This window comes from Antechinus flavipes, chromosome X (genome assembly GCF_016432865.1).
Source record: "Antechinus flavipes isolate AdamAnt ecotype Samford, QLD, Australia chromosome X, AdamAnt_v2, whole genome shotgun sequence".
Lineage (NCBI taxonomy): Eukaryota > Metazoa > Chordata > Mammalia > Dasyuromorphia > Dasyuridae > Antechinus > Antechinus flavipes.
In genome coordinates this window covers 32,546,234-32,567,669 of record NC_067404.1, presented here as the reverse complement: position 1 = coordinate 32,567,669, position 21,436 = coordinate 32,546,234, and the positions used below count along the sequence as shown (strand labels likewise).

The 21,436-nt window shown below is 44.1% G+C and overlaps 1 protein-coding gene across 3 annotated transcripts in view; it reads right to left on the bottom strand.

Moving 5' to 3' along the window:
• OPHN1 (oligophrenin 1) overlaps positions 1–21,436 on the bottom strand; it is a 326,710-nt gene that overhangs the window by 165,909 nt on the left and 139,365 nt on the right. For all 3 annotated transcript variants that reach the window (XM_051969072.1, XM_051969073.1, XM_051969074.1), the window contains one exon: positions 5,616–5,717. In XM_051969072.1, the coding sequence (XP_051825032.1) occupies positions 5,616–5,717 (102 nt within the window). The remainder of the gene's footprint in view (positions 1–5,615; positions 5,718–21,436) is intronic.

Genomic DNA, 21,436 nt, shown 5'->3' with positions numbered 1-21,436 from the left:
AGGAAACTGAGCATACCCATTCTATCTGAAGATCACCCTTAATTCATTTGGAGATTACTTCCTAGGCCTATCCTTGAGCTATAAAATTAACATACCTATGATTGAAAGAAGTAGAAGTGTATAACTCTTACTTAAGTGTATGAATTCTACTTAGAATTCAGTCCACTCAGTAGTGGCCTCACATTATTTTTAATAAACTTTGCCCCTTGCCCCTTGCCCCTTGCCCCTTGCCTAGAGATGGGTTCTTTTGAGACACCTCACAACAAAGGTCCGGGACTTTGGGGATCCTCTTCTCAACCTCAACAATACAGTCTAATATTTCCAAGGCAGAACTCTAGGAAGAGGGGAGAAGAAAGTGATTGTGGGAGCCTGAGGGGACCTAAGCCGTGAATGACAAATGAATGTAAAAAGCAATAAAGGGAACCAAAGCTAAAAAGCACTGTTTTTCCTCTCCCAGTTCAGTTCCTAATTCTTTCTACTTTCCTTTTCTTCCCTACCTGTCTTCTCACCCTGGAGATAAGTTCACTCATTGTGATTCCCCTCTCCCAGTTGGGGAATTCCGGTCCAGAAGCTTTAATTGAGGAAATGCCCAAGTCAAGCACGCTCACCCCTCCAGGGATGTCTTTGTAAATATTTAATAACTGGCTGGGGTAGGGAGGGGGTGAGGATGCACACACAATATAATTTTCAGTTGAATCTGCATCGGGAACATTTCCTTCACACTTTCTTGTATCTCGACAAGCAACAAAACAATAAAAAGAACCCTGATTTGTTCTATTTGCTAATTTGCCTCAACTGGGGCTTCACTTTTGCAAGGCAATCCTTCCCGGACGCAAGGCAATCCTTCCCTGATGAGTTTATTATCCCACTCTCCATAGTGGCTCTTCCAAACTTTTCCATCATTTCTTTAAGTTTCCCAGGCTCCCTTTCCCCATCTCTTGCAGCTGCACCAGCTTACCAAGGAGTCTGCCTGCCTCAAGGCTCTCTGCACTCAATCCATTCTCCACTGGGCCACCAATTTTGCTAATGCCCAGAGCTGACCATGTCCCCTCCACCTCTAGTCAATAAACTTCAGCAGCTCCCTATAGTCTCCAAGGAACAAATACAAAATTCAGCTTGGTGTTCAAAGTCCTCTAGAATCCATCCCCTTCTACCTTTCCAGCCTACTTACACACTACTACCCATGATTTACCCAGTGACAAGGACCTCCTCAATGTTTCCCAAAAGCCTCTATCTCTCAACTGACCATTTTCCTTGGCTGTCTCCCAAGCCTGGCGCACTCTCCCTCTTCACCTCTACCTACTGACTTCCTTTAAACCCCCTATTTATCAAGAAGCCTTTCTCAACCTCTCTTAACCCTACTGCCTTCCTTTTCTTAATAAGTTCCTATTTATCTCGTTTATAGACTATTTGCACACACCTATTATTTGTCATGTCCCCTGTGAGATTATAAGCTCCTCGAGGGCAGGGAGTATCTTTTGCCTCTTTTTGTACCCTCACTGTTTAGCACATGATAGCTGCTTCATAAATGTTTATTGACTGACTTATTAGAGATAATATAGACTATATATTATTCTATATAATATTACATATAATATGTATTGAGTAATTGAGTTTAGCACATGATAGCTGCTTTATAAATGTTTATTGACTGACTTATTAGAGAATAATATATATTATATATTATTATATATAATATGCAATTATATATCATATTAATTATATGACATATCATTAATAATATATTATTATATGTAATCTAATAATATCTATTCTATAATATAATAAGTCAGAATTGATTTATTAGAATTCTGACAAGTTCACAAGTTAAAGTTCACATTAAAAATTTAACGATCCGCTCGCTCCATCCAATTCAAAAAAGCCGCAGCCACTACGCCCCTGTTCCTCACTAGCAAGCACTTTGGACACATTGGACTTTTCTATAATACCTCTTCCATAATACCTACCATAGCCACTCCTCAACTTTCAGCTCCCTTTTGTGTATCACCTTCCCCTTGAATTGAGGGAAAAGATTGGCTTTCTTTTTACTTGTGTTTGTATTCCTAGTGCTCAGTACAGCCCTTGGCACATAGTAAATACATGATACATGTTATCTATCTCTCTAGCTCTCTCTGAATCATCATCATCTATATATCTATTTCCATCCATCTATCTTTCTATCTATCACTCTTGTCTATCTGTCTGTCTATCTATCTACCTCTCTCTGTTTTGATCTAATATGGCCAAGGGTTGCTTTTGCCCATAAGTCCTTTTCCAGTACACCCCTGAATGTCCATAATAGAGAGGCAAAGAAGCATTTATTGAAGGAAGGCCCAAAAACATCAGAACCCTATGGGAATTGTGTTTGAATGGGAGATTGCAACAGGAGGCAGTAATATGCCACAGTTCTCTTTTATTGTCCTGACTCAGTTTCCCTAAAGTGTCCTGACTCCGTTTCCCTAATTGTTTTGCCACAGTTTATAATTGTTCTGCTCAGTCCTGTGAAACCTCCCCTCCCTCTTAATCAGAATATTTGATAAGGATAACAGATCTTATATTTCAGAATATCAGAATGCCTTTCCCCATCCCCAGCTATCTGAATATCAGATACTGTCTTATCAAGATGCCTCTCCCCATGATCGGGGGTGCCTCCCCCTGATTATGTCATCCCCTCTCCAGAGGCTCACCCCACCCTGTGAGAGTTCTGTTCCCACTCTCAGCACCCTGACTCTGCCCCTGCCTCAGTCTACCCCGAGTCTGAGCCACGTGTATATCTGTCCTTGAGAACTCTGATTGTTGACTGGATTCTTGGAGATGACAGTCTCATTCAGCCCTGGGACCAAACCAGGGATCCATTTGGTCCCAATAAATCGCTCCCTTTTAAATAAATCATTAAATACTCTCTAATCTCTATCTTGCCTCAGTTTCTCTGGCATTACAGCAGGACTTAGAAAAGACAGAAGTAAGCCAAGAGGGAGCGCCATGGAGAAGGGAGACAGAAAAGTCAGATTCTTTTTGATGCTTTCTCCTTCTTCACCTCCAGTTTACTTACTCCTGCCCCATGTGTGGGAAGGGTAATTTTCGTCTATCTGAACAAATGTTCCACTGTGAAAATCTCCATCTCCCATCATCCCCCCATTTGATCTAAGAAGCTATTGTTTTCATTTGTGTACTAGTTGGTAGCGAAGGGAGGTCTTGAAAAGGACCCTACTAAGGTTTGGCAATTGTCAATGCTGTAAAATTACCCATGCATATAACTTGTAAATAAAAAAAACTATTAAAAAAAAAAAAAAGAAAGAAAAGGACCCTATTGCCCCTTTATTTTCTAAGGTGAGCTATTATTCTATTCACTTGAAATTAAATAACTAGTTATTTGATTTGGAGTCTTCATTTTGGGTATAGAACATGTTTCATTAGTAAGGGGGTCAAGGCCATGATTTGAATAGCCAATTATCCAATGTCTAGAACGAAACTGGAAAAAGCTTTGCCTCTCAGAGTACCGGTGACCACTGGAGCGGAGTAGCCCATGCTTCTATGTGTTCTTTCTGTCTGGACGATTGGTACTTTCATCTGTAAATCAGCCCAAGGCTGTAATAACACTTAAGGAGAGTGGAACTGTGTAAGTTTCATGACCTACATCAGGAACGAACTTGCAATCCCCTAGGGATGTTGTAGCTATCAGGGACATGATGGGTACCATATCTGCGATATGTCCAAATCTAGCAAACACCTCTGGAATATCAGTGCTAATTAAGGCTAGCTCAGTCTATGCAGAGTCCTAGCAGAGAACTGCATGTTAAGAGCCTTAAAATCCATGGCTGTTCTATGGAAACTCTGAAAAAAAAATGCAAGAGCACTGCAGCTCAAAGGTAAAACCAGATGTCTAGAAGGGACAGGATGAATGGCCTTCAGGGTTTCTTTCCATATCTAGATCCCTGGATCTAGCTCTCATAGGTGACCTCAGGCATGCCACTTCCCTTCCTTGAACCTCAGTTTCTTTATCTGTAAAAGGAAGGGGCTGGACTAGACATGCCTTTGAGGGCCCCGCCAGCTCTACAGCTGGGGTCTTTATGACCTTAAGTTTGACTTTAGGGACTCTAGTACTTGAAGAAGAGAGGGCTCATCTGAGAACAAAAAGTTCAAGTTTCTTCTTACACACGTGGGACTTTTCCCTTTGGAATGGCAGGCATAATCCCCTGGCCTTTGGAAGAACAATTCCAGAAAATCAGCTTCCTGGAGACAGGGGACCTTGGGAATTAACTGAAGGACCTATCAGACAGGGGCCATAGCATTTCACAGTTCCTCTAGCTCACCTCCACAGGTGTAGCCCATGAGACCTTGAGAAAAGATCCCTACAGTGCAGCTGCACACCACACCATGGGCTCAAGAGGCACCATCCTTGTTACCAGGCAGCAGGAGGGTTTCAGTGTGGGCTCTTCACTGCTGGGAGAGCAGATTCTCATGGCAAGGTAAGATGTAGAAAGGAGAGTCTTGGTCTGCCCAGGGAGATTCTCACATAAGCCCTAAAGGCACAATGAGGAGCTAGACTGAGAGGAGGATAATTGATTGGAACCTGGGAAAAATAGCCAGGGACATCCAGAATCAAAGTCCTCAGAGTGACAAATGGAAAACAAAGAAAGGAAGCAGCTCAGAAGAGAAAGATAAGACATCCCAATGTGGAAGATCTAGGTTCAAGTGCCCACACTGCTTCATGCTGCTATGAGACCCCAGCAGGTCATTTCATCTCCCTGAGCTTTGATTTCCTCCTCTGCAAAATGAGGGTACTGAACTAAAGGCTCTTCTTTCTCGTCCTGGCTTCCTCCGAAGCAGCTGCTGGCACAGTAGATCGAGCACTGAGCCTGTTGTTCAGTCGTGTCTGACTCTGGGTGATTCTATTTGGGGTTTTCTTGGCAGATATATTGGAGTGTTTTGCCATTTCTTTCTCCAGATCATTTTAGAAATGAGAAAACTGAGGCAGACAGGGTGATGTGACTTGCCCAGGAAGTGTCTGAGGCAGGATTTGAACTCAGGGAGATGAGTCTTCCTGACGTCAGGCCCAGTGCTCTATCCACTGCAGCACCACCTAGCTGCCCAGGAGTTCAAACATGTGCCTTGGCACTTACTAAGTGGTTGGCCCTGGTCTTAACTGCTCTTTGCCTAAATGTCCTCAGCTATAAAATGTGGATAGGAATAGTATCCACCTACTTCTCGAGTTGTTGTGAGGATCAAATGAGATCATATTTTTGAAAGCACTTAGCACAGTACCAGGTACCTCATAGGTGCTTAATAAATGCTTATTTCCTTCTCCCCCCTTCCCTCTTTTCCTTTCTTCCTTTCCTCGGTCCTTCTCAACTCTGACATTTCACAATTGAAGGAGTTATAATATCCCACCATCATTTCCACACTGGTTCTAATCATGAAATCTTCAGAGGTGGCCAATAGAAAATACAAGATGCCTGAGGAAAGCAGAGGCTCACTCCCAGGCCGTGGAATCTCTAGTGATGCTATTTGTATCCAGGCATGTGACCCTATGTGAGGCAGGTGCAGCTTGGGACACGGCCAAATTCCAAGGTGGAGCCGGGGGTGGGGGTGGGGGACCCACATGCCACACGTACCTCCTGGAGCTGGGATTCTTTCTTCTTGGAAGACAGATGCAAGTGACGATCCAGCAAAGAATAAAACCGCTCACTGTCCTTCTCAAATTTTTTCTTCCGTTCCTGGAGGCAGGAAAGAAGGGAGGCGCAGAATCAGCTCAAGAAAGGGAAACCTCAGTTACACAAAACAACCACAATACCTTGGGGGTTTGCAAAGCAATTCATACATACTAACAATCTGAGAAGCAGGTGCCTTTATTTTCCCTATTTTACAGGAAAGGAAGCTGAGGCTGAGAGAGCCCGAGTGGCCCAAGATCACACAGTTGGTGAATGCCCGAGGCCCGTTTGAAATCTAAGATTTTCAGATTCCAAAGCCAGAAATTCTGGCCAAAAAGCATTTAGTAAGTGCCTATTATGTGCCAGGCATTTCGCTAGGTGTGGGACATACCAAGGAAGGGAAAAGACGGCCCTGACCTCGAGGAAATTACCCTCTGGAAAACAGAGTCCAGAAAAAGCTAGCGTTCCTTCCAATGAGATTGAGACAGCAACACCCAGGTCAAAATAAACACCTGACAGATTCACAATGGCCAGTCTCTTGGGCAAAAGGCAGGTTTATTTAGGGGAAGAGGTCACAGACAAAAATAAGAGGTAAAATAGGCACCAGGAGTGGCAAATGTGAAATAGAGTTGGGAGAACAAATAGACTAAGGAAAAAGACAAGTCCTCCCAGGGAACTCACAATTAACGGGGAGAAAGGAAATATTGTGGGAGGTGGGGGTAAGTCTTTAGGAGGTTAGACTGACCAAAGTTAGCCAGAGTGGAAGAATGGAGTCATTAGAGGAAAAGCACTGAGAGAGACTCATATTGAGGGCTTGGTTCTGAAGAGAACTTTGTTAGAGACTTTCCTTCTGAGAATTGCCATGTACGTTATGTCAGCTGGTAGGATGGACCAGGAGGTAAAAAGGGGCTTGGCCTCTGAGGCAGGAGGTTGTGTCTAACAGATGTTAGATCTTTTCTTAGGAGGCAGCACTAACTCCAGGTGTCTCCCTTCTGCAGATCCACCTATACAGTGCTGAGTGGGCTGGGCATGGGGTGATCCCGGAGGAGAGTAGATATAAATGGCCAGCTTTGAGTCCATAGCTGAAGGATGTGGAAAGAAGGAGGGAGAGAGGGAGAGGGAGGGAAAGGGAAGAAGGAAAAGAGGGAGGGAGAGAGGGAGGGAGGGAGAGAGAGAGAGAGACAGAGACAGAGACAGAGACAGAGACAGAGACAGAGACGCATATGCTTGCTCTTGCTTCCTGCTAACCCCTGCTGAGATTACCAATAAAGAAAGCTAGTTTGGCACCTTAACATCAGCTCATCATGTGTATCTGGGGAAAGATTGGTATGTATGGCCCTGGCAGTCAGTAGCCTCAGTGGGAGGTTACAGAACTTAACAAAGATCTTCATCATAACCAGATCTTTTATACGGGAAATATAGCTTTGGGGCTTCCCAAGGCAAAGGCATGAACTCAAGAAGGAGGGTCAGAGAGCTAGATTGAATGCACCTGCCAGATGAGGTCCTAGACCTGTCAAAAGATACGCCAATCAAGATAGTCTGGAAAGCTTTCTGTGTGCAATTATGGTTGAGAGTTTTCATTATAGCTGTCTTAAATTATGGTAATAAGCCAGTCTGGGAAAGCTAAGTTCCCTCAAAGTAGTCTCAAAAGTTGTTGTAAATGTCTTTAAAGACGCTAACTAAAATTGGAGACAGGATGGATGAACAATAAACTGTGACTTCGCATTATTCTATCTGTAGAGAATTTGAGCTTCTTCCTGATAGGGGACATCATCTCCATCTATCATAAGCAAGTTATTGTTTCCGAATTTGATCCTAAAAGGTGCAGCCCCCGTGGAGGACAACCTCCTGGGTAGAACTGTGGATTACGCAATTTAGATCAGGGAAGGGAATTTAGGTTTGGTAAGTTTTACAGGAGACTTAGCTGGATCCACCTTGGAACCACCACTCTGTGCCTTGGATTGCAAGGGACCAGAGGGAATGTTGATGTGGCTGATGTTGTGGGATTTGGCCCCAAAAGTTGGGGTTCGGTCATGTGAAGAATTCATAATGACCATTCTCTTTGGCGAAAGGTAGATTTATTTAGGAAAGAGTGTACAGACAAAATGAAGGGGTACAAGAGACCCAGGAATATGAAATAGAGTGGGAGAGCCCAGTTTCTCAATGGAACTCACAATTTCCCAGTAGAAAGGGGGTACCCCATGAGGTTTAGCTGGCAGGCTAAATTCTGAAAGGGACTTAGCCCCCTAAAAGTTAGCTGTAAGGAGGAGAAGTGAGATTGGGAAGCCTAATGGAGTTAGGGGAGATAGCATGTGGCATGGGGGAGGAGAAGGGGGAAAGACACCAGAAGGCAGAGTCTCATGGCAGAATGACCCAAAGGAAGGCAGCAGCCATGGGATAGCCCATTTTATAGGGAAAATATAACCTCAGGGACATGACTGGGATTTCTGACAAGACATGGCAAGGTGAGACTATAAAAGATGGGTCTCGATGGTTTGACATAACTTGGATTTCAGACTGTACCACCTTCCCAGAGGGTGAAACCATGGAGCTGAACTGATCTCAGTGCCTTCTTCCTGCTTACCTCAGGGATCGATTCCACTAACCACACCCAACACTGAAGCCCTCATCAACGTGACCATGTACCTCTGGGCCACAAAGTCTCAATGTCATTTCACCCAAGTGGGATGGTATCAGACCCTTCTTGCTGTGTTCTACTATCACCGAATCGGCTTTGGCAAGAATCTTTTGGAGCACAGGGTTACTAGGACCCACTGGAGCTTGTGTCTATACCAGGGACTGCTATCTGTGACTCTACTAGGGCTTCTTCTGTCTACACTTCAGATTACTACTATGTCGGTGGACTCACTGAAGCTTCTATCTACACTAGGAACTTCTGTATCTGGAACCCAAAGTAATTTCCATCTACACTCAGGCCTTCTACTATATCCATACCTTGCTCTGTCAAAAATGGCTAAGAGCCAGAGTTCCTGAGTCTTTCATCTAATGACTATTAGATGCCTTCAGTCAAATGTCACTTGGTATCTGTGCTAGATTTCTCCCACACCTTTGGCCACCTACAGGAGGAGTGGTGATACGAAAGTATCCAAAAAACCAAACTGTCTTTTCTGGAACTCTTAGGTTCACCGCGTGTCAATATGCCAGGTGGAGGTGGGTCAGATCTAGGAAAATCTGCAGGGGGCACAGACTCACAATATGTATTATTTATTCTTTTTATTGAATCTATAGAAATGAGTAAATAGTATCCAAGAATGATTGTCTATTCACACGGACAGCTGGTCACGTTATGCTGAAGTCACACATCTAGAGCTCAATCAACTAGCAGATTCAGAGAAGTAATGGGGTTTACAGTAGGTGGGAACTCAAAGCTATTCTATTTGGTGTAATCCACACTAACGATTCTGGTTGGATTCAAATGTGCAGAAAGAAAGAAAGAAAAGGGTGCCCATGAGTGTAGAACCACTAAGAAGGATGGGAGCCTTCCCCAGAGGCTGGAGGCCTTTTCAACCGGGCCAGTAGAGCGGCTAACAACATCACCTGGTGCTCAGAGAAATAAAAACCAACAGACCAATTGGTGTTGAAGAAACAGTCCTGGATTGGGAGCCAAAGGATCTGGGTTCAAATTCTGATTTCATTACTTACTACTCGTACAACCCTGGGGAAATTGTGTGGCCTCCCAGGGAATCGGTTTCCTGATCTGTAAAATGAAGGGGTTGGCTACATGACTGTTGAGGTTTCTCCTACCTCTGAGTGCAATGAATTACCCTGGGCAAGTTGTGAGATCTTCCCCGCTCCTTAGTTTCTTCGCCTGTACAACAAAAAGGCTGGACTGGATGACATCCAGAGTCTCTTTTAGCTCTAGGTCTATAATTTTAAATCTATGTGCGACTCTGAGCAAATCGCTTCATCTCTGCGGGCTTCAGTTTCGACATCTGGAAAAGTTAGGGTGGGGCAAAGTGGGGAGCGGGAGAACAGGATGTAGACTAGATGGCCTCTAAGTTCCTTTCAGCTGTAAATCTATGGTCCTATGACTAAAGGATCCTTGTCGGATCTAAATCCTATGATTCTTGACTAAATTAACTGTCTGGCCTTGACAGCTATGTCTAGAATTTCTTTGGGCAGTCTATTAATAAGGAAAATGTCATTGAGGCAATTGGCAACTAACTCCCAAATGGACTCATTTTTTAATGTTTGCTAAGCAGGTCGGAGAACAGGACTTAGAGGGGGAAAGTCCTCTTCTTGCCCTAAAAAGTGAGCAGACTGACACGCAGAGAATGAGTGACTCAGCCGGCATCATACAGCCACAGAGCCCGGACTGGAATTCAGGTCTAGAACTGGAACCTCCGTGGTTTTGTCCACTGCCCTGTGGAGAAGAGTACCGCTGTAACGTGCCTTCCTGTAGAGGCCCGGGGGGCCGGGGGGGGTGGGGGTGGGTGCGCAGTTGTGGCTGATCTCATCAGCCACTGCATTAGGAAGTGGCAGACCTTCGGTAGGGATTCGGGACCTTCACTGCAAGCCAAGTCCAGGGATGACCCCGTTTTGCACTGCCTCCACCCCCACTCAGTTCCTAGATTCCCTGGGCCATACAAGGCTCAACCTTCATGAGGTCAGGCCTCGAGGGAAGACTCAAAACAGTCCAATCATTGCTTCCCTCCACAGACCTCTGGTCACTTCTATTCTGCCTGGACTCATCCCTCCCTGGACACCCCCAATACTCTTCCAATCCCAGATATCCTGAACTTCTGGCTGCCAAGGAAGTAATCCTTTTTCGTAAGCTCAGCTGTCCCCCCTCATCCCAGTCATCCAGCTCCTCCCAGTCATCCAGCTCATCCCACTTCACTAATTTCCTGACCCAGATCTGCCTGCCAGCACCGCTTCCCTGGCCAGTATTGGCCGCACTCTCCCCGTGACTCACTGCTCCAGCTGGGGAATAGGAATGCCACTTGCAGGCCCTCCTCCCACCATCCCTCAGCAATTTCTCCTCTTCTGAGCCTCACACCTGCCAAATTTACTCCCCGTTCTAGAGGCTAGTGGCCATTACCTAAAGGCTCCCAGCCCTCACTGACTTTAGTGCTTAGCTCACAGTTTCCCTCCCTCTCTATCCCAACTTCTACCCTCTTAGTAGCGGACTTCAGCATCCATATTATACTACATGAGGGAGCCACATGCAACTTGGAGTCAGGAAGACCCGAGTTCAGATCTAATCTCAGATACTAACAAATTGCGGTCTCCTGATCCAATCACTTAATCTCGTTTGCCACAGTTTCCTTATCTGTAAAATGGGCTGTGAAGATCAACACAAGTTAACACTTGTAAAGTAATTTGCAAATTGTATCATACGAATAAAAGCTATCATTCTATTGACGCTCCCTCAAATAACTTATTACCCATTTTTCATTATACCCAATCCCCACCTCACCTCAACCACACAACTAACAAAATCTCCCCTTGGATCTTGCTACCATTCACAAGTATTGTATTCCCATGTACATTAACTCTTTTCTCTGATCATAATCTTTTAGCATTAAAACTTCCCCTGTGTCGCAATAACTCCCACATTATTCTACGTCCTCATCAGGACCTCTACCCTTCAGTTCTTTCCCCTGCTCTAGGCATATCCTTCTCCCTACCCAATCTCAACCCTTCACCGAACATCTACTCCACTGTCTCCTCTCGTCTTGAATCCCTTGACCCTTTGTTCAGTTACCCATCAGGCCCTGCCAAATCCCAATCCTAAATCACTCCAAGGATCTGTCTTCCCTCTATTTTCACGTTGCTGAGAAGAGTTACGGGAAATCAAAGTGCTCTTGACTAAGTCTACTACAAATTTATATTACCTTAATCGCAACTGGGCTGTCACCGCAGCAAGGCAATCTTTTTACTCCTTCATCAGCGGAGTGGCTGTTCCTAACCTCATCCCTCTCTAAACCTCCCACGGTACCCCTTCCGTCCACTTTCTCAACAGACAACCTTGCATCGTACCTCACTGAAAAAGTGGAGGGTATTCATCAAGAGCTCCCTCTATTCTCCTTCTCCTCATCTCAGATCCTTCTGCTATCATCTCTTACTATCTCCCACACCAACTCCAACTCCTCTAAATGTACCCTTGTTCTCCCATCTATCCTCATCTTCTGCAGAAGATTGCCCCCAACACCCTCTCTTCTGTCCACTCTCTGTCTCTGTCTCCCCAGTGGCATCCCGTCTCCTTCTCTTTTTCTGTCTCTGTCTCTCTCTCCCTTCCCTTCCCCCCTTGCCCTTCCCTCCTCTTCCTCTTTCTCTCTCGTCTGTCATTACTATTTACATCTATGCCCACATCTCCTCATCCTCACTTATCCTACTAAACCTGACAGCTACTTCCTGTGGCTCTTCTCTGCTTTTCTACTAAAGCCCTTACTGCCTCTACTTCCTCTTTTCTCACTCTCTTCTGAACCCACTGCAAACTGACTTTTACTCTTTTCAACTGAAACTGCTCTTTCCAAAGTGAGCAGCGATTTCTGAATTGCTCAATATAATGGCGCTCTTTCCAGCCAAATGCTTTTTGACCTCTCTAGTCTTTGACGCTGTCCATCATCCCCTTCCTCTGACTTCTCTCTTCTGTTTTGGTTCTCCTCCTACTTACTCAGTTTCCTTTGCTACATCTTCCCTTCATTGGGCGCCCAAACTGTTTGTTTCCCTTGAGGTTCTGGGCCCTTTTCTCTCTACACTATCTCACTTGGTGAGCTCATCATCTCCCCCGTGTTCATGACCATCTCCATGCAGATGGTTCCCAGATCCATATACCCAGCCCTAACCTCTCTCTTAAGCTCCAGACCTTCATCTCCAACTGCCCACTGGATACTAAATGCCCCATAGGCAACTCAAACTCAACAGGTCCCAAGATGAACTCATTATCATTCCCACACCCTCCCCTTTCTGCCTTCTCGATTTTTATCGAGACCCCCACCACTGTCCCAGTTCCTGAGTTAAGGTCCTCCTTAACTGGGTATAGATACGATCCATGTCCAAATCTTTTCATTTCCGCTGTCTCGATCTCTCCTTCTGTCCAATCACAGCCACCCCTAGCTCAGGATTGCCTTACCTCTTGTGTGAATCCCTGCCATAGCCTGCTAATTAATCTCCTTGCTTTAAATCCGCACTCCAGTCTATCCTCCACTCAGCTACCAAAGTGATCTTCCTAAAGCAGAGGTCTGACCACATTAGCTCATTACTCAATACATCCCAGTCTCCTTCTAACTTCAAGGATAAAATAATAAAGCTCTCCAACATTCTAGTCTTCTTACCCATCATTCTCCTCTGTGACCTTTACAATTCAGCACCCCTAGCCTGTCTGCTGCTGCTTACACATTACACCCCATCTCCCAACTTTTTACTGATTGTCCCCAAGTCTGCCTGCACTTCCCAGCTTCCCTCACACCTCAGTTCAAATACCACCTTCCGCCTTCCCAGGTTCCCTTTGGTGTTATGAGTGGCTTCTTCTCTCTGGTTTCTCTCCCTTTATTTCTGCGTCATGAAGGAAAAGGATGGTAGTGTCAAAGACTAGAGGGACCAAAAAGTATGTGGCAGGAGAGAAGTCTGTGGACCTGCTGGAGTCCACGTCCTCTCCCCCGTGAAAACTGCTGTGGTTTTGTCCCCCACACCTGGGATAGTGATTGTCATGTAGAGCCACTGACTGATGAAATGGCTGCTGGTCCACGGACTAAGTCCAGGCTTTCCATCGCACGACAGCTGCCTTTCCAAGACGCGACGAGAGAACGACAGAAATGTAAACTCCAAAGTCCCTTGCAAAGGTACAAAGCCTTCCGGACATGCTGCAATAAACTACTGCTCTCTCCCGTCAAATTCAAGTTATAATTAAGTTGGCAGCTGCTCTCTGGAAACGAAAAGTCTACAGCTGTCACCCTAGCATTAAGACGCTTCATTTGTCACGAAGCCGTGCTGAACATCCCAGTGAAACTACTGAGCACTCCTAAGCAGACCAGAGCAGAGAGCCTGCTGGGAGTGGCTATGCCTCAGGAAGCAAAGACTGGCCCGGTGACCTTTAACTTCTATCCTTTAGCTTCCCTCCCTCTCCACAAGAGTTCTCTTCATACTGGCTGCTCAAACAGCTTCATCGCAAATCTTAGAATTTCATGGTCATGCTTTCAGGAAGGCAGTAAGAGGGCTATTTTCCTAATAAATCACTTGTCCACAGAAATTCAAGATAAATGCTCCAAGTTAGTTAATTTACTCCTCTGAGTAAAATAATACTTCATAAAAAATAATGTGGTCCTGTTTCCTGCCTCCGTGTCCAGAAGGTATTATTTGCTCCATTTTACAAAGCAGACAATCGAGGCCAAGAAAGCAAATGAATGAATGGATGACTTAGCCCTATACCTTTGTACAATAAGCAAGAGTATGTCCCTGAAGAAATGAGATCTTAGGGGCAGCTAGGTGGCTGTGGTTAGAGTACCAGCCCTGAAGTCAGGAGGCTCTGAGTTCAAATCTGGTCTCAGACACTGGCTGTGTGACCCTGGGCAAGTCACTTAACCCCAATTGCCTCAGGGGGAAAAAAGCAAGAAATGAAATCTCAAAAATCTCATGAGGCTTAAAAGAGGCTGTGCTGCCCTGCAAAGATCTGACCCTTTCCACCGTTTATTCAGATCAGCATAAAATAATGGCAAATAGAACACAGCAAGCAAAATAGTTTTTAAAATAACAAAAACAAAAAACTTCTAACAGAATCCAAGGAGGATTAATGAATGGAATGCAAAGATTGTTTTCCTGGTATGAGGCCGTACATCTGAGAAATCTCATCAAGTTTTTTTTTTCAAAAGTAAAGGGTCACATGATCATATCCTTAGATGGAGAGAAAGCCTTTGATAAAATTTAAAAGAAATTTAAAGATAGGCTCAGCTTTTGTTCCATAAAACAAGTGGGCTGGACCACCTGGCTTCTGAGGGCGCCTCTAAGCTTCATTCTAGGCTCCTATGACCTACAACTCGAAGGATCTTTTCATAAGATCCCTCCCTCCTAAGGCTTGCCGAAATCAATAATGATGAGCCAGCGAGAACGTGGGCACAGGTGTCACTGCCTGAAAGAACTTCAAAAGGCTTTCCAAAGAGGGCCCGATCTTGAGCAGAAAAGCAATGACCAGAGGCCCAGAGTTGTGTTTTCCTCACCGCCACTCACTGGAGGCAAGGGATCCAACTTGGGAGCTCCCCAGCTGGCTGAGAGGCTGGCGGCATCTGAGGAGGCAATTTGGGTTTCGGCACAATGGCTTGAAATAGAGACGTGGCAGGCTCCTGGCCAGGGATGGAGCGCGGACAAAAACTGGCAAGAAGGTATTCATCCGCTTCTTCCAAACTGAATCATAAGGACTTTTGAACGAAAAAGAATTAGGGGAGAAAATTGTCTCTGGTAAGTCTTATCTCCCGAGCTAGATGTCACAAAGGTTAGCTAAAATACAAGAAGAAGGATGGTGGTCGAGACGTTCGGGAGGTCACAGGAGGCAATATCCAAGGAAGGAAATGATTGTCAGAAACACTGAGCTCTGAATCTCCACACAGATATCCCCAATTTAGGTGACCATCAGACCTGAGCTCTTGGATGAACACGAGCCTCAGGGATCGGAATATGGTTCTGACTGAGTGGGCCTTATTAAAAAGGCTCAAGGCTTAGAAAAGAAAGTGGTGTGGGGAGGATTGCATGCAAAGATGGGATACTGGGCTCAAGTGATCCAGTAACCAGAGGGGAGTGCAATGGGCAGCGCTCAGACGAAGACTAACGGGGATCAGCGGTGATTTTGTCACGGGTATTTGTGGCTCGAATTACTCTGGGTCCAATTCATATGCATCTCGACCATTCCTTTTAAATCTCCTTGACCGAATCATTGGCCATCTCCCGTGTCCTAACTGTGGGCATCTTAAATCTAAAATTTTCATTCCCAAGGAACCCAAGAAGAACTTGATAGGCCAGAACATCAGCCTGAATCTAATAAGATGAATTTGAATAGGAATAAATGTGAAATTATTTTATGTGTACCGAGCAAATCAATTCCAGACACCGTGTGTACCTGAAAATGATGTGAGCGGAGGGTTTGGTAGACGGCAAGCTCAGTGTTAGCCAGTGGCAACATGTGGTAGTCAAAAAAAATACTAATATAATTTTGACCTGTGCTAAGCTCCTGAAAGAAAATGGGGCAATACTCCACTAAGTTCTGATCCAATGCAGCGGCAGCTGGAGTACTGGGATCTTCCCGGGGCACCACAGTGTAGGAAGGGCATTGATCGCCCGGAGAACATCCAGAGTCCACCGGGATGTGGGTCTGTGACAGATGAGGACTGGATGAAGAAACTCGGGATTATGAGCTTAGAGAAGAATGACATGACATCCGTCTTCAAGAATATGGATAGCTAGTGCCGGAAGAAGTTTCAGAGACTCTTTTGTTCATTCCCAGAGAGCAGATTGAATTCCTTCAGCCAGTCTTTATCTATCCCAAATTCACGTCCTGGTAGCCCTCTGGGTGTTCTCTTGGTGATCAGTGCCCTTCCTACACTGTGGTGCCCAGAAGAGAGCCCAGGACTCCAGCTGCTGTTGAACCAGGAAAAAGCACAGTACGGTATCACCACCTTAATCCTTTCTTAGCACAAGAGCAACGGGTGGGAAAGGTAAAGAGGCAAATTTAGGCTCACGATCAAGAGAGATTTCCTAGCACTCAGAACAGTTGTGAAGTGGAAGGGGCCATCTTAGGAACCCAGAGGGTTGCCCCTGCTTGAAGGCATTTCAGCAGAAGCTGGAAATCACATGATAAATAGACTAGAAAGTTTCCTGAATTGACTTTTGGAGACTGTGATTGAAATGGGATTGAACTGGGGAGCTTAGTATTTAAACCTGAAAAAATCCCAAGTCATGAATTGCAAGCAGGAAGCTCCCAAATCACTCTGATTAGTTGCTTCCTAAAAAAACATCCTAAGGGAAAACAATTCCCTGCCTCAGATTCCTCCTCTCTAAAATGACAGGGGTGTACTTTGCGAGCTCTAAGTTCCCTCCTATCATTAATCTCCCTTCAATGTGGATATATGTTTTATGTTCTAAGGTCCCCAAGCTAGACCAACTATATTCCAAAGTCCGTCCTGCCCAGCGAAGACATTCTGTGCTCTGAAGCCCCTCCCCGATTAAACATTCTGTGTTCTAAAGAACTTCCCTTAACTAACATTCTGTGTTCTAAGGTCCCTCCCAACTCCTGTGTTCTAAGGTCATTCTTTGAGCTCTTGCTATCCTAGGTTCTAAGGTACCTCCTAGCCATGACATTCTCTGATCTAAGGCCTCTCATAGCTCTTGCATTTCCATGTTCCAAGAGGCTTCCCAATTCCAATATGCTCTTTTCAATGGCCCTCCCAGCCCTGAAGTTCTAAGTTCCGAGATAACTTTCCTGCTCTTTGCATTCTGTGTTCTAAGGGCCCTTCTTGCTGTGAAATTCTACATGCAAAGAGCTCTTCCCAGCTTTAACTAATGCTCTCTAATTCCATAAAGATAAATGATCCTCGTCTGTTCCCAGTTCCATCTCCTCAGACACGGCCTCACTTGCTGGCACCCCGAACACACTCCAAGACCAACAATGTGACTGGCTCCATGTCCCCTGAAAAATGGCTTGGCGGCTTTGTTTGTTCCGTTCCTTACGTCTTTCCGATCCTCCCCGCTTCCAGGTCAGACGCGTTTCTTTAAGAAAAATTACTGATCCAACCAATGGATCGATCCCTCTTGGAAGAGAGGAAGAAGCACTGAGACCAAGGGCCCTATTCTCCTCTGCCCAGCGTCTGTCGATTGAGAATGCTCTGTCCCAAGCATCAAGCCCCCAGGAAATCAGTTCAGACACAGGCTCTGATGTTGTAGTCCAAGCAGCTGGATCCCGGCCAGCAACTAGCCACATCTGCCCTTCCTACCATCAAGGGCATCCTGCAAACAACAGGCCGTGGGCACCTCTGACGAGGCATGAAAAATATGATTCGAAGAGCACAAATGATCTCCCTGTCTCGCATCTCGAGGGGATGACTGCATCTTTCTCTCACTATAGCTAATGTGCATTCTGAGCTAGGGGATGAAAGGAGCCCATTATGCACAGAGTTGGCCCGGGTCCTATTTGTGCTGCTGTGGTCTACTGGACCTGTCAGAGGCTGCATCTGGAGGAAGAGGTGGGTCCTGCAAATCAAGCTTGCTTCACAGTGGGAGGAATCGACCAAACTGGGCTCAGGGCCTTGGGGAGGTGGGAGGGACGGCAGAAATTATCCAAACATGAGCCTAGAGTAGGTGGCCAGAAGACTCCAAGCCAAGCTGGGCAAGGAATGGGGCCAAAGGAAGCCTGGAGAGGTTATGAAGGGACACTGCTGATTCATCAGTTTGGGGAATCGGAGAAGAACGTTCAATTCAACATGGAAAATCAGAGGGAAATACAGAAGTACTGTTCGGAAAAAGAACATCCACGGCCACGTCCAGGCTATACCTCTAAGCACAAGGAGACATTGAACTTGCTCCTAGTCTTTAATTTCCTTCTTTTAGAGCTGGTGGTTATATCGCATAGTGATGTGGGAGGGAACCTCCCATTCTGAGTTACCTGTTAACTAACACTGTATACTCTAAGGATCCCTCCACCTGAAATTCCACCTTCTAAAAATATATATTTTTAGAATATATATATATATTCTAAAAATATATATAAAAATATAAAATTTTCTTTTCCAAGGAACTTTCTAGCGCTGATATTCTCCAGTCTCCAAATAATCATGCCGCTAATGTTCTAGGTTCTAAGAACACTCCCAGGTCTAATAACCTCTATTCTCAGAATCCTGATGCCTCTAACATTCTCAATTCTTTTTTTTTTATTTTAATAGCTTTTTATTGCAAGTTATATGTATGGGTAATTTTACAGCATGGACAATCGCCAAAGCTTTTGTTCCAATTTTTTCCCTTCTTCCCTCCACCCCCTCCTCTAGATGGCAGGATGACCAATACATAACATTCTCAATTCTAAGAATCCTCACACCTTTAACATTCTTGGTTCTAAGAATCTTTTGAAATATAAAATTTTCTTTTCCAAGGAACTTTCTAGCTCTAATAATCTTCAGTCTCCAAATAATCATGCCGCTAATGTTCTGTGTTCTAAGAACACTCCCAGGTCTAATAACCTCTATTCTCAGAATCCTAACATCTATAACATTCTCTGTTCTAAGATTCCTCACACCTTTAACATTCTTGGTTCTAAGAACCATTTGAAATATAAAATGTTCTTTTCCAAGGAACTTTCTAGCACTAATATTTTCCAATCTCAAAATAGTCACACCTCTAATGTTCTCTATTCCTAAGGACACAGCTAGCTCTAAAAATCTCTGTTCTAAGAATCCTAACACCTCTAACATTTTCTGTTCTAAGAAGCCTAACACCTCTAAAATTCTCTGTTCTAAGAGTCCTCACACCTTTAACATTCTGTGCTGTCAGAATTCTCACACCATCAACATTCTTGGCTTTTAGAACCTTTTGAAATATAAAATTTTCTTTTACAAGGAAGTTTCCAGTGCTAATACAAATAACCTCTATTCTTTGAATCCTAATGCCTCCAACATTCTCTGTTCTCAGAATCCTCACATCTTTAACATTCTGTGTTCTTAGAATCATCTCACCATTAACATTCTTGGTTCTAAGAACCATTTGCAATATAAAATTTTCTTTTCCAAGGAACTTTCTAGAGCTAATACTTTCCAGTCTCCAAATCCTCACCATCTCTGATGTTCTATGTTCTAAGAACACTCCCAGCTCTAATAATCTCTATTCTCAGAATCCTAACGCCTCTAACATTCTCGCTTCTAAGAATCCTAATGCCTCTAGCTTTCTCTGTTCCAAGAATCCTCACACCTTCAAAATTCTTGGTTCTCAGAGCCATCTGAAATATAGTTTCCAAGGAAACTTCTAACATTAATATTCTCCATTATCAAAATATTCCCACTTCTAAAGTTCTTATTTTAAGAACACCCCTAGGGCTAATGTTCTATATTCTAAGAATCATAACGCCTCTAACATTCTCTGTTCTCAGAATCTTCACGCCTCTAACATTCGCTGTTCTTAGAATTCTCACCTTTTATTTCTTGCTTCTAAGAACTATCCCAAATGTAAAATTTTCATTTCCAAGTGACCTCCTAGGGCTCATATTCTCCAATCTCAGAACGCTCTCCACTCTAACATTCTCTGTTCTAAGAACAATCCCGATTCTAACATTTTCTATTCAAAAATCCTAATACCTTTTAACATTCTCTGTTCCAAGAATACTCCAACTTGTAATATTCTTTGTTGTATGAACCAAACCAAATCTAAAATTTTCATTTCAATGGAAACTCCTAGTAGTAACCTTCTCCACTCTCAAAATCCTCCCACCTCTAACATTCTCCGTTCTAAGAACACTCCCAAACCTAATATTCTCTGTTCTAAGAATCCTCACACTTATAACTTCCTTTGTTCTGTGTTTCTCGCCTTTATCATTCTCTTTTCTAAGAATCCTTCCATCTCTTCCATCTTCTGTCCTACGAACCCTCCCATCTCTAACATTTTCTTTTCTAAGCAACTTCTGAATCTTCGAGCTCGGAACCTAGAGTTCTAAGAACCCTCATAGCTCTGACATTCTCTCTTCTAAGAACAATTCCATGGCTAACATTCTCTATTCTAAGAATATTCACACTTCTAACATTCCCTGTCCTAATAATCTTCACACTTCTTTCTCTATTTTAAGAAGGATCCCATTTCTAACATTCTCTGTTCTAAGAAGCCTCCCAACTCTAACATTCTCTGTTCTAAGGGCCTTCCCAGCTCTGATATGTCCTGTTCTAATTACCCTCCCTCTCTGATATTTTTTGCTCTATGTACCCTTTCAGCTCTGACATACTCTTTTCTTTTTTTATTAGAGCTTTTTATTTACAAAACATATGCATGGGTAATTTTTCAACAATGACCCTTGCAAAGCCTTCTGTTCCAACTTTTACCTCCTTCCATCTACCCCCTCCCCTAGATGGCAGGTAGTGCAAACCGTATTAAATATGTTAAAGTATATGTGAAATCCAATATATGCGTACATATTTATACTGTTATCTTGCTGCACAAGAAAAATCTGATCAAGTAGGAAAAAACTGGGAAAGAAAACAAAATGCAAGCAGATAACAACAGAGTGAGAATATTGTTATGGTCCACACTCAGCTCCCACAGTTCTCTCTCTGGGGATAGATGGTTCTCTCCATCACTGAACAATTGGAATTGGTTTGAATCATCTCATTGTCGAAGAGCCACGTCCACCAGATTTGATCATCGAATAGTCTTCTTGTTGCCATGTACAATGATCTCCTGGTTCTGCACATTTCACTCAGCATCAGTTCGTGTCTCTCCAGGCCTCTCTGAAATCATCCTGCTCATCATTTCTTACAAAACAACAATATTCCATAACATTCCCATTCTCCAACTGATGGGCATCCATTCACTTTCCAGTTTCTTGCTACTACAAAAAAGGCTGCCAAGAAACATGTTCTTTTCTAAGAATCCTCCCAGATCTGACCTTCTCTGTTCTAAGAATCCTCCCAGATCTGACCTTCTCTGTTTTAAGAACCCTCCCAGGTTTGACACTCTCTCTCCTATGATCCCTCCATGCTTTAACATTCCCTGTTCTAAGAACACTCCCAGCTGGAACATTCTCTGTTCTTAGATCTATTCCATTCTCAGTTCTAAAGGCTCTCCCAGCTCTGAAAGCCTCAGTT